General features: G+C 36.5%; 1 protein-coding gene across 1 annotated transcript in view; it reads right to left on the reverse strand.

Moving 5' to 3' along the window:
• Positions 1-506: 506 nt before the first annotated feature.
• Positions 507-20,465, reverse strand: part of adam19a (ADAM metallopeptidase domain 19a) — an 89,701-nt gene continuing 69,742 nt past the window's right edge. The window contains exons 15-23 of the mRNA XM_057343615.1: positions 18,413-18,521; positions 17,749-17,953; positions 17,043-17,120; positions 15,078-15,186; positions 12,629-12,770; positions 5,659-5,755; positions 4,647-4,898; positions 4,207-4,388; positions 507-1,269 (exon numbers count right to left, since the gene is read on the reverse strand). Coding sequence (XP_057199598.1) covers positions 1,218-1,269; positions 4,207-4,388; positions 4,647-4,898; positions 5,659-5,755; positions 12,629-12,770; positions 15,078-15,186; positions 17,043-17,120; positions 17,749-17,953; positions 18,413-18,521 — 1,226 coding nt within the window. The 3' untranslated portion in view covers positions 507-1,217. The remainder of the gene's footprint in view (positions 1,270-4,206; positions 4,389-4,646; positions 4,899-5,658; positions 5,756-12,628; positions 12,771-15,077; positions 15,187-17,042; positions 17,121-17,748; positions 17,954-18,412; positions 18,522-20,465) is intronic.

Genomic DNA, 20,465 nt, shown 5'->3' on the forward strand with positions numbered 1-20,465 from the left:
TCCACTAGGCCATCGGCTCCAACAAGTATTGCATTTCTAAATCTATAAAACTAATCTATGATAGTCAATATTCAAATGATTAATTTCAGTATTTATCATATCATAAAATATAAGTATTGTATCTATTTTTGTCATTTCTAATTCCTAATCTCATAATTATGATTAGACTATGCGATTTAGATAATAGATTATGTGCCTTTAGCCAGGATTTCAAAGACGGGGTCATAGAAAAGGCAAAGTAAAGTTATTTTATCAGGTCTTTTTGGACATTTGTTTGCAATGACTTGTTTTAAGACTTGGTGTAGTTGTCTAGTCGATTCTGCAAAATAGGTTTTCAAGGGTGAATCGACATTTTAGTGTAATCTCATGCAAAACTAAACCTAATATTTATTTAATAAGAAATGCTTTGTTTAAATGTTTAAAATGCTCTCAGTTACTCTTCAATAATTCATTATTGTTAAACAATATCACTGCTACCTTTAAAGAATCTTTTATGATCAAACATGAATCCAAATCCAAGAATGCAAGTAGGGTTGTTCTTTTAGATTTCACCATTATAAGGCTATTTTTACGACATTAAAATACTTTCACCTAGGCCAGCTTAATGTGCACAGACAACTATTAGAAATCCATTTGTAGACTAAATTATCCCTCTAAAAGTGAAAACACCGTGGACCAATGGCAAGACTATCCATTTTTACTTTCATTTAAACACCCCTTCAAGTCTCTGTTGACTTTTGACCTGACCAATTTAAGAATAGGGCATTATGTAAACCCTCTGATAAAGTAATGGCAACAACAACATCGTGGTGTCTTTACTAAAAACATATAACATTATTATTTAATGTAACAAACACAAATAATCGTACAGCACAGAAATGAAACAATCAGAGCATTAAACAAAACATCTTTGGCACAAATAAATGAAAAAATGTAAACAAGACAGATGCATAAAACAAAGTACATAGTACAAAAAATTGCAAAGTGAGAAAAAGTCGAGATTTTGGCAATGTGATGGTCTATCCGAAACGTCCTGTCTAAGTTTGCATTTGTTTCCATGCAAAACCGCGTCAGTTATTAAGGGCTCATTTACGGACCCATTCACAGACCCTTCCGTGGACCCAGAACCAATAGTGGACAGCTCAATAGTACCAGTCGTCAAGGGTCCTTATATAGTGCAAATAGGCTGACTGCAGTCTTTCAAAATGAATCCAGGGTCATTTTCGGAAAGGGGATGGAACAATGAGTGGTTTGGGTCCTGAAACAGGCCTGAAAGAGAAAACAAAGTATAAAGTACAATACAACTACCGTACATGGATTCAACGCACTTCATATAGAGTACACTAGTGTCTAAGTCTGTGATGTTTATTTAAAATCGCTTTAAAAGCATAGATTTGATAGTCACTGCATCTCTTTGTCTCTTTCGCTATATTGAGTGACTTTCCAAGGTTACCCATCATTTCAAAACTACTCACGTGCGCATTAGTTTTCGTGTGAAAAATCGTGATAAACATAAGCCTTATAAAAACACAATGCACTGCTGAGTCCGTAAAGTACAGTTTTCTGAATATACCACATTCTTCACCTTTACGTGCTGAAAATGTATGTCTCTTTATCACAACACAAGACAGAGCTTTCCACCATTGGGAAGCTACAGATTCCTCTTTACGGGTATAAAATTCAATTCTTAGCTCTTAGAGGAGGAACGTGTGGGCTACAAAAGCAGAAATCAGGCTTGAATATACTGTGTACACAGTTATTTAGTAAAGAGGAAAATTGATGCTTTTATGTTCTGATAACAGACTGACACTAATGTCTAGACTCAAAGACACAGAAGAAAGTTTCAAATGTTTTGCTTCTCACAACATTCCCCCCAGGCATCAGGAATTCTCTAGGTATGCATGACCACAAAACTAGAGATTGCAGTTTTCTTTGCCGATTCCGGTTTCCGATTTTATTACAAGTGAAACTTGCCGATTCCGATTTTTGCCGATTCCGATTTTCTATCCACAAACTCAGAGGTGGGTAGTAACGCGCTACATTTACTTCGTTACATTTACTTGAGTAACATTTTGGAAAATATGTACTTTTTAAGTAAAATTAAAAGTGTGTACTTTTACTCTTACTTGAGTAAAGATTTTGGCTACTCTACCCACCTCTGCACAAACTATAATTGACAGTATACTGTATATAAAAGCATATGAACTTTTCTTCAATACACATTTTGTTTTATTACATAAATGATTGAACATTACAATTTCCCCAAATTTCCCTAAATGCAGTTCTCCAAGCTGCATTAAATTACAGAATCTTCTCTTTCCCAAACAACTCTTAAATTGAAGCACTCTGTGACTGAAAAGAAGTACAAATAATAAAATATAACTAAACATGTCACTTAATTTACCTTTTTCATTTTTGTACTCATCTCACAAAAGTCTAAGATAACAATAAAATACTTCAACTTTAATCTCGTCTGTTTCCGTTTATGAAACTAACATTGCTTTATTTCATTTTTTCTTAAATGTAAAATAAATTTTCTTTATCTTGTGTCTGTAGGATTAAAAGAAGTGGGTTGATTTTTGCTGCAACTTCAATAAAAAAATTAAAAATCTTATGAGTGAATTCTACTCTAAAGATGTATACAGTATGTATTTGCAGTTTTTTGTTAGTAAAGAACTCAATCAGATATATATCACATATATTGGTTGATTTATTCATTTTTTATATTTTGGATTTTTAAAAACAAGTAGAAGTCGTGTTGAATGTCATTTTACCTAGGTGAAATGACCACAGTTTTAACGTAAGACAAGGAGTCAGGTTGAATAGAATTTACATTTGTTTTACACCGAGTGAACGACTTCAATATGAGTTTAGCATGTGTCAGAGTTTAGCATGATGCTAATAGCATCACTGTTAGCATACATACCCCATGTAGACGGAGCAGCGAGAGATGAACTACAGTGCACCTTTTTGTCTGTACAGTACATGATGCGTGTGCACGCGCGTGCAGTCAGCGGACATGAGAGATGCGCGTCAGTCAGCAGAGACACACATGCGAGTATAAATGAGCCGTGAAAGACAGGCTGTGCGCACACACGTTTACACATTTACTTGCGGCTTTGAGTGTACTGATGGCTGTGACGTTCTTGCCCGCATCACGGGCAACAGAAGATCGGCAACATTTGAATTTAGAAGAAAAAGAGAAGAAAACTGCTGTGGTGTGTGAAGATAGGAAGCATTAGGGGCGATTCACATTTCGTGTCCAAAAACCACGCGGAAAACGCGAGCCGCACTGCTTTCTCATTTGGTGCGCGTGCGGCATTCTGAAAAGTTGAACTATTTTCATCTCAATGCGGTGCACCGCATGCGCGTCGCGACCGCGCCGCTCCCTATTTGCACGCGCCTGCCGCGTGTCTACATTTAAAATAACAAACTGAAGACACAAAATGTGAATCGCCCCTTAAATAATCAGAGCAAATAGTTGCTATAAGCATCAAGCCTGTGTATAATGTAGGTCTCCTTTTTGACTAAGGAATAGCCGTTTAGTAAACAGTTGTATCTGCTTTCCGAATCACAGTTTACACATTTTGAAAACTGTCAAAAATAGTAGCAAGAGGAAGAGATAAAGCACGGATAGAGAAGCCCCCAGTCTGCTGTTTGGGAAATTGAATGTCAACAGTGATGAGCAAAACATTGCTGACACCTGTGGCATATGCTGTAAGATTTGCTAAACCATTTGACATCATCCAAAGCCAACAGTGAGAAATCTGAACCAATGTGGCTATACATACGAGACAGAAGAAAAATCTGATACTGTTAGCAGAGACACCATTGTCATCAATTTATCCGAATTACACAAATTGAATTAAACGTTAATGTGGGGAGCAAGTGGATATTTGCTTTGCAAATGGAGATAAAAGCATTTATTCCATAATTGTGACACCAATAGAACATCTTTCAGGTAGTGATTCATGCATATAGTCTGCACCAGTCTTTACATGCAAATTGTTTCACTCCAAAATACACTTCCTCAGGTTGGGCTGACTCACATTTGTTTTATGCAGTAAAATGATTAGAGCCCTTGAAGCTGAAACAACATCAACCGATTCTCAAACATTTAACTCCTGCACCAGCCTCACAACATTCATGATACTGACCACTGAAAATATACATTTTTTCCTGACGCTATGTAACGTGTTTGCTCACCGGAGTGCCCTCAGAGGGGGGACGGCAGTGACCTTTCCCATTGGCTTTGGGCTAACTGCAGGGGGCATCATCACCAGGAGTCCCCCACCGGAGGCTTTGGGTTGTGCTCCACGTGCAGGGCTGAGAGGAAGTGGCCTCTGGGGAGGTGTGGAAGGGGGTCTGGTCTGTTGTTTTGATGCCATCTGTACGATGACGGGAAATAAGAACGCATCAGGGAATTTGTGTCGTGCTGTTTTTGCCACAACAGGATATTTTGCAAAAAAATCTTCATTTGTTATTTAACATCAGTCCACATATGAGTTTACTGTAGTTGTGAAGAAGCAGGAGATTTAGGCAAAAGTCTTTGAATAAATCCCAATTTTCGTTTTCTTTTCTATGAGATCCAATTACTGTACCTGTGATTTTGATCAAATCAAAGAATAGCAGGACTAAACTCTCACCAGTGGTGTGCGTGAAGGGTTCAGAGGCAGAGGCTTCTTGGGCGGACTGAGTTTCTGAGGTGACGCTACAGATTTGGGTGTGCTGGGTGAGTTGGGTGGCTTGAAAACAGGCGGGGGAGGACGAGATCCTTTGGCGGCGCTCGGGGATGGAGAAGGAGCCGGCCGAAGAGGACGGACAATATTAACTGGCTGGGTGCCGTTGGAGACTGGGTTTGGCCGAAGAGGAAGCACCTCCTTGCTGGTGTGAGGTAGCTGGAGAAAAAAAGTAAAAATAAATAGATTGTTACGTTGTAACTAGGGCTGTCATACGATTAATCACATCCAGAATAAAAGTTTTACTGTAGGCTACTGTACATATTAATTTTGTATTTATAAACACATACACATACCTGCATACATATATAAAATATATATAAAAATATAAATGATAAAAATGAATAAACGTTTATATAGTTTTAAAATTATTTTTCCAAATATATACATGTATGTGTATGTTTTTGTGTTTATAAATACAAAATCAATATTCACACTACATAAACATATTATGTAAACACTTTTACAACTTATATTCTGGATGCAATTAATCGCAATCAGTCGTTTGACAGCACTAGTATAAACAGTTCCATTAAAAATATCTTATTATTAATAATAATACTTCTGACTTGAATTTGTAAATATGCACTTTAAAATACCATCATAACTACTAAAGATAATCAACATTACATTTTTCTCTCATCATAAATGTACAAATTTAAAAAGCCACATAAGGCCTTTTTAGGTGGAAATTGAATATCAAATGGTTGCTATCTATTTATTTAACCATATCTGGCATCATGCATTTTATTTTATGATGTCTGTTAATAATGCCTCTTTATTGTACTGTGTGTCTTGGTACTTTTTACCATAAGTCTATACTGTAGTTCTATATGGAAACATTCACATTGCGATAAAACATTCATACCTAAGTGCATATACAGTATGAAGCTTCTAGTGTCATATTAGCTGTCTATACCTTAAGGTTAGCACTTCTGTTTGATGGCCCAACCACCTTTAGATGGAAAGCATGGTTTAGGTGTCCATTCTTCCCCTTTTCAGTGGAGACTTCATTTCTGTGAACGTAACAAAATCACAATTCAGATAAACATTTTGTTACTATGAGGTACAACAGTAGGCATTATTTAACAATAAACATTGCAAAAAGTAATATTCTACATTGTTGGTAGATGCCCTCCTCACTACATTGACCCATGATCACATTGCACATTTCTTGACAATCCGATCAATGAAATACTCAAGTGCTAAAAAAAATGAATGCCATTAAGCCTTATTATATCCAACAGTGTTGTAGTCGAGACCAGCTCATTCGAGTCCGAGTCAAGTCCAAGTCCAGAGTAGGTCGAGTTTGAGTCAAGACCGAGTCCAGAGTAGGTTGAGTTTGAGTCAAGACCGAGTCCAGAGTAGGTTGAGTTCGAGTCAAGACCGAGTCCAGAGAGGGTCGAGTCCGAGTCAAGTCCGAGTCCTAGGACAAGAGATCTGAGACGAGACCTATAGAAATCTTCAAGAATATGTTAAATGTTTGGTGGAAACAGTAAAACTGTTTGTGTCCTGTTGTGTTACACGAGGTTAGCATAACATCAATCAGCTAGCTCATAGAGTGCTCAGTGCATTAAATATACTGTACCATGGCATGTACACTGTGTTTTATTTACTAAAAATATTATTAGTTGAGGGCAAAAAAGGCCACATAGTAAGTGTTGTAAAGGTAATTTTATTATAATTATGACTTCCCCCTGACCAAAGATATGTCCAAAAGACGTCTTTTCTGCATCTTTCGATGTTGAAAAAGACGTCCCTTTATTGGCCCATTATTAAGTTTTCTGAACGTCTGATAATGACGTACAGGGGACCTTGGTACAATGTATAAACTGGTTCAAATCTGGAGTTTATCAGACTACTTTCAGTTTTCACATGGAAATAAATGAAATGAGACTCTGTGAAATGAGTTTTGTACCCACAATAATAACCATTATTGTGATAAGTGTTTGCTTTAGTTGGGCTCTTGATCCTTGACTTTTGTTAAATTAATTCATACAGGTCATGTAATAGTGTTAAACAAACACTGGTGCACTGTGAAAGACAGACATGCTTTTACAAAAGTTGGGGTTGTTCAGATGGAAATTGTCAGGCTGTAATAAAATGTATTAGTTTTAAACATTATTGATCAATTGATGACTGGTCTGAGTGCTCTGGCTAGTCAATGCACAAGTATTGAGAGAAAATAAACAAACATATTTCACTGACATCAACCCTCATCATACAACCCTCAACAATGATGACAATCGTCAAAATAATTCCGATGAACAGATCACCCAGCATGCATTGCAGCATGAAGCTTTCTTTGTTGATTGTCACCATTGTTGAGTTTCATATGCAGATTCTTGATGTCGTTGTGTGTTAAAGTGGTTTAACAGATTGCGAATATGTTAATTCCTAAAAAATCACAGTATATCAAACTACAGATCCCAGAGCTGACACATTAATAAAACAAACCCAATTATTAACAGTGATCTAAACAATTTCAAAATGCATGCATTACCATTCAGAAGTAATCATCTCTTTGCTACAACTAATTTATTTTAACACACAGTTATGGCTGAAGGAAACCTAATTTAACATTAAAATAGAAGAGCTAAGAGCTCAACTAAAGCTAAAAAAAGATCACAATGATGGTGATTTTTGCAGGTACAAAAGTGATACTGATTCATTGCAATGAACATTGACAAATCATAACCTTGATTCAATGGTTGCTTGCTATCTTACTGCACTCAAATCATTCAACTCAGTTTATTTCAAAGAGTCTCACTTAATTTATTTCCATGTGTAAACTCAAAATTTCAACCAGTTTTTACTTTGTACAGACTGGACATTAATATTAGACAATCAGGAGACGCCATGAAAAGCTATAGAAACAACTTTCATTTTTGGCCCATAAAGGGACGTCTTTTCAATGTATTTAATATTTTTGATGGGACTCGAGTGGACTCGGGCATAAATCCAATTCCGAACATGTTCGAGTACGAGTCGAGACCGAGTCAAAATGCACACAAGTCCATGACAAGACCAAGACCATTAAAATAGGGTCTCGAGACCGAGTTCAAGACCGAGTCCGAGTCTCGAGACTTCAACACTGATATCCAAAGTCAACATCCAAAATACCTCCTCCTCATTAATATTCGGGTCATATATCTATGTAACTGCACAGCTGCTGCCCGTGTCCCAGCCTCAGTTCTTCCTCTCATTCATACAGTACAAGCTTTGTCAGATTGGTGGCGGACTCCAATCTTCATGTTTCTAAGGGCTTTGTGTATTTGGCTGCATCATTCAAGGGTTTTGGAGAATATTGTCACAAAGCCGCTCCAGCACTCTTGGCTGTGTGCTCTGGGTCATTCTCATGGCGAAAGGAGGATCTTTGCTCTTGTCAAAGGTTGCGTGTGCTGCGGAGCGGCTTCTCCTCAAGGATCGCTCTATATTTGGCTCTATTCAACCTCAGTCCTGTTGCCTGCCAATCCTGCGAATAATCCCGTAGCGTGATGCTGCCAACATTGTGCATCACTGCAGCAGCAGTATTAGCTGATGGTAAATAGTCAAAATGCTTACTGGTTTTCTTGACGTTGAAAAAAATCTAATATAACAGGGTTGCCAAAACAAAAATATTCGAGTAAAATTTAAGACTTGTATCTTAATAAAAAATCTTTCAATTCTTCTGACAATTTGAGTATTGGATAAAGTAATGCTATCAAGAGAGCCTGCCATATGCCCCAGCTACAAAATCCCCCATCCGCGGTTTCAGCTATGATACAATAATCTACACAGCTTGATTCTGGTTAGTGCAGGTAATGAATAGAAACAGATCTGTAATTAAATTCATTCTCCTTCAGCTAAACTGAAATGAATGAGTCATCTAAGAACACATCCTGAATCCTTCTGATCCCTTTATTGAACCATAGCTGTAGAAAACTATTAGTGAGGCATAGATGCATGGATTGGCTACAGTAGTCATGAAGGTCAGAGTCTGCTCATGCCCTAAATAGATTCTGCATTGAAATCGTCCTTGTAGAGCGCTATTGCTTATTGGATTATTTGTGTCCTGCTTGTTCAGGGGAAGCTATGCGAATCTTAAAGCAACCGATAGAAGATGAGTACTATAATAACAAATAGTTTTCACTGTGTCATTATCAAGTAATAGTAAGTACGGCATCTTTAAAACGTGCTTTTCAAACATCTGTGGAACAATTGTAACCGAATTATTATTATTTTCCCCCACACTACTCTTCTTTGATGCAAAAACATCTTAAAGGGACAGTGAAAGATATTTGGAAGAATGCTTGAAAAATTACAATGGTAGTCAAAAGTGCCCCTGAACATTCTTCAAAATATCTTCTTTTATAAAGAAATGTATAAAGTAACTTTTTCTACTATGGTAGTCAATTGGTGGCCAAGAACTGTTTGGTTACAAGCATTCTTTCAAATATCTTTCTCTGTGTTCATCAGAACAAAGAAATGTATACAGATTTGGAACAACTTGAGGGTGAGTAAATGAAGACAGAATTTTTATTTTTGTCCTTTAAATAAACTAAATCAGGCTGTTTTCGGGATAAATTTGGTGCTGGATGCTTTTCAACCTGGAAGTGACTTTAATGCCCAAAGGAATCATTTAAATGAATACCGCACTGCTCTAAATGGATAAAGTTGAATCTACATCACATGTTTTTTAACCTACTGTAGATTTAGGAGCACCGGAACTAATTTGTCTTACTAAACAGAAGTTAGTTGTATCACAATGTTTCACATTAAAGCGTATAAGGTCATATATCCTTCATTGTGTGTACATAGAAGTGATTCTGTTATTCTGTTTTGTTCTCTATTGGAGCAGAAAATGGTTATGGATCAAAGATGCCTTAATCATTTGATAAATTGCAAACTGAAAATCTACCAAGTCGGTGGTTTAAGAGCAGTTCCTTGTGAACAGGAATTCAGACTTTATTGTGGATGAAAAAGACATTTTGAGACACTCAAATGTATTATTTAAGAACTGTCACTACTGTCATAATGACATTATTCAGCTGAGCAGTGGCAAAGCCTCAAGGATCAATGGTTTTCCAAAAGAATTTGATAAAATATTGAAATACATTATGCAATTTCTTAGTCTCCTTATAAAAGCCACAATAAATGTATTACTGAAAAAATGACAAAGATCGCACCAAAGTGTAATATGTAACAACCAGTAAATTTTACTAAATCTCATAACTAAAGGTGCAGTGTATACTTTTTTGGAGGATTTATTGACGGAAATGCAATATAATATACATGTCTATGTCTTCAGAGGTGTATTAAGTCCGTACATAATGAAGCTTTATGTTTTTATTACCTTAGAATGAGCTATTTTTATCTACATACACCGCGGGTCCCCTTACATGGAATTCACCATGTTGTTTCTACGGTAGCCCTAAACGGACAAACTGCTCTACAGAGCGTGTTTCATAAATACGTTATCTCCTTCAGTAAAGAAGCGAAAACGTTACGACATCTTAGCCTCCGTAGTGCTTCGAAAGGGATGGGTGAGCGGAGGAGTGAGCCGTTGGTTGCAATTCGCAATCTCACCACTAGATGCCACTAAAATATCCACATTGCTCCATTAAATACCTGACCACAGTTTGAAAATGTCCCAAATATTACAGACATTGACTAGTGAGGTTTCATTTCTATCAGGCCAAAATTGCAATTAATATCTTAACTTGTCATATACAGGAGATTTACATCCATTCACTGGATGATTATGAAGTATCTGGTCATTTTGAACAGTGATACAGTAAGTATTTAAATTATATCACAAGGTTGTTTATAAACTTATTTTCCATCAGCTCTGGCTTAAAGAGCCCCTTTATTGTGAACATCACGCATAATTCATACTATTTCTAAGAATTGTATTACATCCCATGAGTTAAAATGAATTTATCAAAAACTTCTCCCAAACAACACTGATGAGTGACAGATGTTATTTGGAAAGCAAAAAAAAGTAGTTTTGGACAAAGTAAAACTAGGATTAAAATGTGTCCCAAGGCTACACCTACTCATCTGAAGTGAATTACACATCTGCAGAAAAATCTGATAGAAGATATTGCAATAGTCAAATTATCACAGGGCCTCTGTACTGGAAGCAGTCTGCTATTCAAGAGAAAGAACTTTATCCTTGAACATAACTGATGGTTTTGAGGAAAGAAAGAATATTATATTATTGAATAAAGTCTAAAATACTCAACATACCCACAGGTGGTAATACAGTAGAGAAGTGCAAGGTCTAGAGGAAACGGAAACTGCTCATTTGTGTAGTTATTTACTCACACACAGTATGAATTCAGTGGGTGCTGGTAGGATCTAGGACATATGCAAAGACTTCATGTTTTGAATACGTGCTCTGCTGTGTGCAATATGTACGACAAAAAAACAGGTGTACCTTTCTAAATTATGTTCAATCAAATACATTTGCACAAGGGAACTGAACGAGTTCAGGGAAGTTTAAAAGCAATGATACGTGTGAAATCAACATGAACATAATGTAGAAATATTAGCCCTTCATGATATGCTCCAGTGTTGACAAAGATGGGGGCATTCTGTTGAGATGTCTAATGATATGTTAATTATGATGATAATGATGATAAATGATGAAAGTTTTCGGCAGGCTTTTTACCCAAAAGAACACAAAAACTTAACACAAATTCTCTCTATATTATTGCCTATTTTGAGAACTACAGTATGACATTAAGATTTTTATTTACAACAAAATGACAAAAGACAATTGTACTAAAGACACAATGCAGTATTTCAATGTTTTTCTTTTTTAAAAGAAAGGTAAAAAGTAATTGCTGGTTGTACAGCTGTAATTTAAAATCTTGCACAGGATCTCTGAGAACAAACTTTGATCTTTCCAGAACTATGAAAAGATTTGAGCACTCTAAGGATGAATTGCTTAATTTTCACCTCCTCTTTTTAACATGATCTTCCCAGGTACTTCTCATTCTGTGCTATTGTTTCTCTTTCTCTTGCAAAAACACATGACAGACAGCAAAGAATGGAATTTTCTACAATAACACCACTGCCATTTTGCTTTACTATAATGCTTTGAGATGTCCTTTGGTAGTGATTTCGGTCTTTATATTTTTTCTTATTGTTGAGTCATGAACACTGAAACTTTCTGATGCTAGAGATGTCTACAGTTCTTTCAAAGTTTTTCAGGGATCTTTTAAAACTTCCAGCTTGAAGTGCCACTATGCCAGTGAAGAAACTTGGGACGGTTGGCCACATCTAAGCAAAATAACTTTGAGTCATCGTCAATGGTAAGGCCTTATACGCTGGTTCAATGAGGTCCAAGAATCTAAATAATGACTTTTTAACCCTTTCTAAATTCACGTTTTAACCACATATTTTTTCTTCAGCTGTCTTGGAATGTTCTTTAACGTTCTGTGTACTCTTTTAAGAAGCCACTTCTCTTTGATTAAATGGTTTAATATATAAACCGTTTCAATTCACAGGACTGACAGCAGTAAACCCTGCTTGTGTTCAGTCTCCTAAATTTAACTACCAACTCAAATTTTCCTGCAAGCCCTTTTTTTACAGGGGTAATACGGATAATTGGCGACTTTTATCTATTAAATACATTTAGTGTTTTATCAGATCTCACCAGCCAAAGTATTTCATTAAACATTTTATTTCATGATCAAACCTTCCCAATCAAAGGGAGAAAGCAAATGCTTTTTCACTGCACCATATAGAAATGCGAAATGTTACTTTAGTTCAAGTTTCCACCTTTTAACTGTGGAAGATGCACATAAATGTAATTTGTAACAAATCAAACAGAAAAGGTCTCTAAAGGCCTTTAAATATTTAAAGATGCTATATGTATGTGAGTTTTTCTCGAGTAATACCTGCTCGCTTTCCTCTTCTCTCTCTGTGTTCTCCACTTGTGGTAGTAGGAGCTTTTTATCCTGATGCAGTAGAAAGCAGTAAGTACAGCGGGGAGAAGCACTAGAAAAGCAAAGAGCAGCCCAACAACCAATCCCACCTGACCTGAGAACAGATATAGAATGTACAGCGACTGTTAGACAAGGGTCAAGAACAATCACACAGAGAAACGCTTACCAAACATCTCTCCTCTTGAATAATTGATACAAGACCCTGCATGTGTGCAGCACTGTATTCACTCTGGACTCTTATAATATCTAAAGCTGTCTTTGGAATAATGCACTTTTATACTACTCTCTGAAGTATACATTATGTATAATGTGCATTGTATGCGATACGACATTTGCCAAAATGTGCTTTATGACTGCGCAACCAGAACACAATGAATACTGCATCCCACAATGCACTGCACTAGACCTTGACCTTTATTGTCTAGATTGTTCATTTCTTTCTTCTTTGTTTTGCCAATTGACTAATTATTTAATTGGTTAACCAAAGATTAAAGGGATATTTCACCCAAAAATGAAAATTCTGTCATCATTTATTCAAACCTGTATGACTTTCTTTCTTCTGCAGAACACTGAAGAAGATATTTTTAAAAAGTTGGTAACCAAACAGCGCCGGCATTAATATACATCTATTGTATGGACACAAAAACAATGCAAGTGAATTGGTGCCAGTTAACAACATTCTTCAAAGTATCTTCTTTTTTGTTAAAAAAAGAAAGAAACTCATACAGGTTTGAAATGACACAAGGGTGAGTAAATGATGACAGAATTTTCATTTTTGGGTGAACTATCGCTTAAAGGCATTTTTCTTTTTTTTACTTTTTGTGAGTTTTCTTAAAAAAAGTTTTATTTCTGAAACGATACCTGGACATAATGTGCCTAGTGAGGTCAAGTGAAAATAATGTAGCATAATAGTGTCTGAAATATTTGTAAATGCATTTAGTATATTATTACAAATATGCTATATATATATATATATATATATAATATGCAGTATTCAGTATTTAGTGTGCAGTATTCAGTATTTTGAACAGAATTTTTTAACACATCCTATACGACTGTGGCAGAAGCAGTCACGTGTTAAATCAAACGAGCAAAATTAACAAAATACCAACCTGAATTCGCAAATATTCGCAACAAGAATTCGCAAATATTTTACAATTCGTATGAATTGTACAATGCAGATTGTACAAAAACATGCCATTATTAGAAAACAAACATTGAAGCCCTAACCACCACTGACGTGAAAGCAAACCGTACCAAAACGTACAAATAAAATTGCACTAACTCAATGAATAAGCCATCTGGTAAAATAGTTACAAATTCCTACGAGTTTGTGTTGAAAGCACTGTGTTTAGAAATTCTTAGATTGCTCTTGATTCAAAGACATCACTGGTCTGGGTTTTAAGAGGAACAGTCTTAGAAGTCGGACAGCTGAGATTAATGATCAAGGTCACATCATGAAAGATGTGTGATATAGATATAGTGCCCTATTGTACACCCGGCGCAACGAGGCGCAAGGCGCAGCGCATGTGTTTTTACTAGTTTCCGCCCCACGCAGTTCTCATTTTCCCGTCCTGCGCTGCGTTGTTTAAATAGCAAATGCATTTGTGCTCATTTGTGCGCCCATTGGCGTGTTGGTCTAAAAAAGAGGTGTGCTCAGGCGCATTGTTGGCTCGTTGCTATTTTGAGGAACTGAAAATAGACTGCGCCATAGACCAACTCAAACCTGGTCTAAAGTCTAAAGCAATATTTTTTTTGTTTAAAAAAAGAGCGCATTAGTAGAAAATGCGCCTCTGGGCGGGTCCACATACAACGCGCTTTCACTTGACTTATTACACAGAGGGAAGCGCAGCAGCACACAAACATGCCAAATATAAAAAATAAATGGATTACAATGTAAAAGATTATTATTGTGTACATAAAGATAAAAATGCGTTTCGTAGATGCGTTTCCTTTCTACAGAAGCGTCCAGTCTTTGCTCTTGCAAATTCCGCCGTGTAAGTAGCGAATCCGCCATGGCGCGAGCGCAACTGGCTCTTAAAGGAAACGAGAGATGAGACTCAGATTGGTTTACTGCACGTTACGCCCAAAAAACACCCATTACTCATTAAGAGAATCGGGACAACCCATTTAGACCATGCGCCTGGGCGCGCCGACCGTTTTCCCGTCGTTAAATTAGCAAAAGTGGATTCGGACACGCCCTGAGTGCACCTGCGCCGTGCACTTTAAACCATGCGCTTAGATCGTGAAAATAGGGCCCGTAGAGTGAAAACAGAATGAGCAAACAAAATCTCAACTGATAAAATCTCAGATCAATCTGTCTTGAAGATGGATAAAACGGAATAATGTGAGAAAAAGTGAAGGCAGAATCATTCTCACTGTAAGCTGAAGGTTAACTTACTTTCGTACTGTATAGGACCACTATCCACGCTGCCACCCAGTCCTGGTTTCTGACAGTAGGGTGGAGCCCATCCACGGTTACAGTGACAGTTCCCGTTACTGTTACACATCTGCATGAAAACCACAGGAAAAGATATTTAACAGGGAGGTTTTGGGTGTAACTTCAACATGCCTTTTATTTTGTGAATTGTGTTCTTAAAAGGAAAAGTGATTTTTTTCAATCATTTACTGAGCCTGATGTCATGTATAGTGAAACTTGTGACTGCCAACATTTTCAGCTGACTCTAGTTTAAACATCAAAGCTGGAGCTGTTATCTGGAGCACCATATCATTTCTGCTCTATGTCAGAAGTCTTCCATACGACGGTTTTGTGTCCAGAACTCTCAAATGTCATTCATATGGACCAGATTTATTTCAGGAGTCCCTGTGACTATCCACCTTTGTTGTCTTGAAAAGAGCAGTCTGGCATTTAGACGGATAATTATTTTGCTCTACAGAAGAAAGAAAACTATTCCATGTTCTACTGCATTATATAACAAAATATTAAGTCAATTGGTATCCGCAAGCAAATATATAGATATAAAGCGTTTTTGCGATTATTACAATTCATTGTTTTATATTTTTAAATGCAACACTTTTTTTGCAATGAACTGCAAACATGTGCTTTTTGCTATCTATTGCAATGGCATTCATATATTTCTTTGTCTGACTTCAAATACTTTTCGCAACCAATGTACTGTAAATTAATCTTTAGTTACAGTAAAATCATACGCTCCCATTTTACCGATCCCTATTTTCACTACGACGCATGCAACATTTTTCGACAAGCCTTTTAGAGTACAGGGCAAATACAGAATACACCAGCTTTCATCTTAATGGAATTTTTTTAACGTGGAATATTTTACACGCTTCAATCTCACCCAGAGGCAAGACAGGCAGAGCGGACGGGAAAGAAAATGTGCTGTGTGCAAATACCACGATCACTCACTTTATTCACCATCCACACACTTCCCTAAGCCATACAATCAATACGAATCAAATGATAATGCAAATGAACAATAAAAAAAGCACTTTCTGAATCTCTAATCTCCCCTGAAAGACCTGCTGTATTTGGCTGCCCTTTCAAAAAGCGTCTGGGTAAATAAGCAAGAAATAAAGAAATCAGAGAAAAGCCGACAAAAGCGTGAGGCAGAGAGGGCAAAGGGATTAAGAAAGACAGGATCTGAGTTTATACAGCTCGGAGGCTGTTTACGACCGTTTGACCAGAAAATACACAAATCAAATGCTATAGCCTTGCTAATATAAGAAAAGCATTGGTTTTATTAGAGGCAGTACGTGTCAGAGAGGAGTGACCCGGAGGGCGGCTTTAAAGGAATTAAAGGTGTGAAATCGGCTATGAGTCAGTCTGCGTTAAACACGAACTCTTATGAAAGGCGTTGTTAATATTTTGTGATTCACAAAATGAAAAATAACACTTTTTACATCACTGATGTTTTTAAGGTGTAGTTCTGACATAACCCAAAAAATGTTTTTGTGACCCATCAATTTATTTAGGGGGGGGGTCTCTTGGTTGAATAGATTTAATATTTTTTGGCATATGGTTATGATTTTAGTTCCTCAAAAAGAAATGTAACACAAAAGAAACTGTCCTGCGCCTCCCTGTTGCTCAGTTTAAAGGCCAATTCACACTGATCCAACAAACACATTATTTATAAATCAGAATATGGTGTTTATTGGCGTTTGTTGGATCAGTGTGAATTAGCGTTAACACATTATCACGTCTTTCCAAAGAAGGATTCTGTATGAGCCTGGTCATCAAACTATCCTGGTATCTTTTGGATAAAAGCATCTCCCAAATACGTTCATGGAAATCTTTTTGCAGCCATGCCATCCTTTGCTACCTTTGTGATCTGGTCGTTTAAAGCAGTAAAATAAAAAATGTATTTTACAGTATATGACCACTCACCCCTTGCCTGTGGCAGCGAGCGATGCAGGTTTCTAACTCGGTGAAAGAGGCATTTTGACATCGACGGTCCCTGCACACCTAATGGCAAGCGAAACAGAAGTCCATTTGATCACAAATGCAAAACAAACACACTTTCATTGCACAGCTCTCTAGATCTCTTCACTCTTATGTGAAATATTTTTCTGCAAATTTTGTCTTTGGCAACCAGTTTCCCAAGTCTCTTTTCTCACATAAGAAACCATTTCAATTTAAAGCAATATTTTATGTTTGTATATATATTTTATTCTGAATTGTGACCCTACACCACAAAACTAGTCATAAGGATACATTTTTTGACATAATCTGAAAGCTGAATAAATAAAAGCTTTTCAATGATTTATGGTTTGTTAAGATAGGAAAATATTTGGCTGAGATACAACTATTTGAAAATCTGGAATCCGAGGGTGCAAAAAATAAAGTTTTGATATATTAACGGTAGGAAATTTACAAAATATCTTCATGGAACATGATCTTTACTTCATATCCGAATGATTTTTGGCATAAAAGAAAAGGAAAATTTTGACCCATACAATGTATTGTTATAATTACCACAAATATGCCCATGCCACTTGTGACTGGTTTTGTGGTCCAGGGTCACATATTTCATGTGTGTTTATGTGTTGTATACTACGTTTACAACATGAACAAATCCAAGAAAAAAACTTGCCTTCCCCTCTCCACATTTGGTGCCAGTCATGACGAGTCCAGGGTCCGGGAGATCGCCCTGTCCATCCTGAGTGCTGTAAACATACGTGCCCCGGCACTTGAACTCACTGTCATCTGTGCGAATGGTGGTGTCTATGGACACAGCATTGGTGCCCTTTGGCTTCTTGGCAGCACTGTGACACTGTATCTTGCCACATTTGGCATCTCTGTAAGATTTCATATGAGAGTTAAGATTCCTGCATAAATTCAGCCATGGCAAAAGCAAATATGACACTTTTCCACCATGAAAAAATAATTAGGGTTATTTTTAATAAATTTAATAAATGGTTATTTTAGGCGACTGATATGATGTCAGAATTAATTAAATCGACAGGCTTTTCATTTAAACATTTTCAAGTCCCTAAATAAATCTCTTTATAGACTTAAACATGTGACTTAATATGTTTTTGACCTAAAATAATCTCACTCAATTCACTGATATCTTTTAGGCTACAGGGACACTTTCTGCATGCAATTCAATTTCCAAATCCATTTCTTCAATAATAAAGTGTACAGTTCATGACTGCTGATGTGGACTTTGTGATTTGACAGTCCTCATGTCAAGTCAGCAACTTAAACAGGAAACAGCACAGGGCTGTTTAATGCAGAGAAATCCCACCTCTCACCTTTTCTCACACTTCACATAGTTGCCATGACTGTCCTTGCCACAGTTTCCAAAGGCGTTTCCTGCCGCGTTCACATCCTGAAAGCAGGCGTCATGCGCTGGCTGTGCACCTGGACAAAATCACTTACTCTATTAAACCCACATTATCTCTCAGAAATGCCCATTTCAATCACGTTTTCAAATAGACTCTTACTGTGTGAATGGGAAATTGACCAACTGGCTTGACGCCAGTAGCTAATATTTAGGTTAAGATAACATCATGGAGAAATATGTTGATATCAACAGTCACCAAACCGTGTTTTAACTGCAAAATGTTTAAGGTAATGCCATCGTTTTAGTCTGCCACGTATGTGTAAAAACACCAATTATTTTAAGTATTCCAAAATTAAACAAAAACTGAAAAGTGTTCTATGTGTAAATATGAAAACATCTGTTACGTGCATTTAACCTCAAACATGTCACTCCACCTCCCCACCTGCAACTGCACTAATGACAAAGTAAATCTACTCTGAGACAGCCAAAAAGCCTCACTGGACGTGAGCCCAGAACACACTGGAGGTGTACAGCCAACTGCATTGAGCTCTCAGTAAATAATCAACATCAAGCACTATTTGATCATTAGTGCTGACTAAACACTGAAAGAGCTCAATTAGCATTCATAAACACAAGTTTTGAAAGGTTTGTTTAGGGATAATAGAAACAGAGACGTTTGGCATCAGATTCAGTCTACAAAAAACATTTTGAACATGTTCCCATGGTAAGACCGTGTTTTTGAAGTATCTTGAAATAGAATTCAACTAACATGCAAATGATGATATAAATCAGGTAATTCAGCACCATGACATACCGAATCAAAGTACAATAATATTACTATTTGAAAACGTCATTGTACTGCCGCATTATTATTTTTAGTCATTTTTAATAACATGAAAAATCTTATGTATATAAAAAGACAGAGCTGTACTGTGAAACTTGCGTAACATTTGAGATTTTTCAGATGTAAAAATATCTTCATTGAATCCTATATATATTAAATATATTGCTAGTATTAATTTAATATATTTATATGTTTATTAAATTCATATTTCCTGAATGTAATTTTATTTAATCATTTAATTGATTATTTATTACTTTATTTTATTATTATTTGCATTATTGTTATTATGGTAACACTTCACAATAATATTGTATTTGTTAATAGTAGTTAATGCATTAAAGGGGGATGCAACAGTGTTTCATGCATTCTAACGTATTTACAATGTAAAACGTGCTGTCTTCTCATGCTTAACATGGTCAACTTGGCAAAAAACGAGTTGGGCTTATTACGTAGTATTTCTGTGCTCGATACACTCCCCCACCGTCCGTACAGGTTTCAGAAATTGTTTTTCGAACATGAAAATCCGTTTCATAACAACTTTTCTTAGTCCCTTATTGGACAATTCTCCCGGAAAAGCACGCGGCACGCCCACTCGTCAACCAAGGAGAGCAGGAGAAGGAGCATGTGCACACGTCACTTTCACTTGTGTGCAGGAGAGAGAGTGAACTACGTTCGTGATGTTCAGCTGTGTTTGTTTGTTCACTGCATTTGGGTGATGAATGTTATATAAACGGTGGATATAACGCTGGATTTGGAGATCGTTTGAACATGAACCGCACACCGAAATTTAAGGGTATTCTACTGATATTTGAAGGGTACGATACTATTCTGTAAATACTCAAGATTAACATGAGATATAGATAGAGTTACGGCCACTTTAACTAAAATAAACTAACAATGAGTAATATAGCTTTTCAGCATGCATTAATCTTTGTTAATGTTAGTTAATGTCAATTTAATTGTTCATGTTAGTTCATGCATGGTGCATTTACAATGTTAACAGATACTGCTGAAATTAACATGAATGATGAATTAATGCTAAAAAACGATATTGCTCATTGTTAGTTCATGTTAGCTAATCAATTAATGTTTATTGTTGTTAGCAAATACAACATTATTGTAAAGTGTTCCATTATTATTGACTGATTATCAGAGGTGGGTAGTAACGCGCTACATT

The sequence above is a fragment of the Triplophysa rosa genome, linkage group LG1 (assembly GCF_024868665.1).
Source record: "Triplophysa rosa linkage group LG1, Trosa_1v2, whole genome shotgun sequence".
Taxonomy (NCBI): Eukaryota; Metazoa; Chordata; class Actinopteri; order Cypriniformes; family Nemacheilidae; genus Triplophysa; species Triplophysa rosa.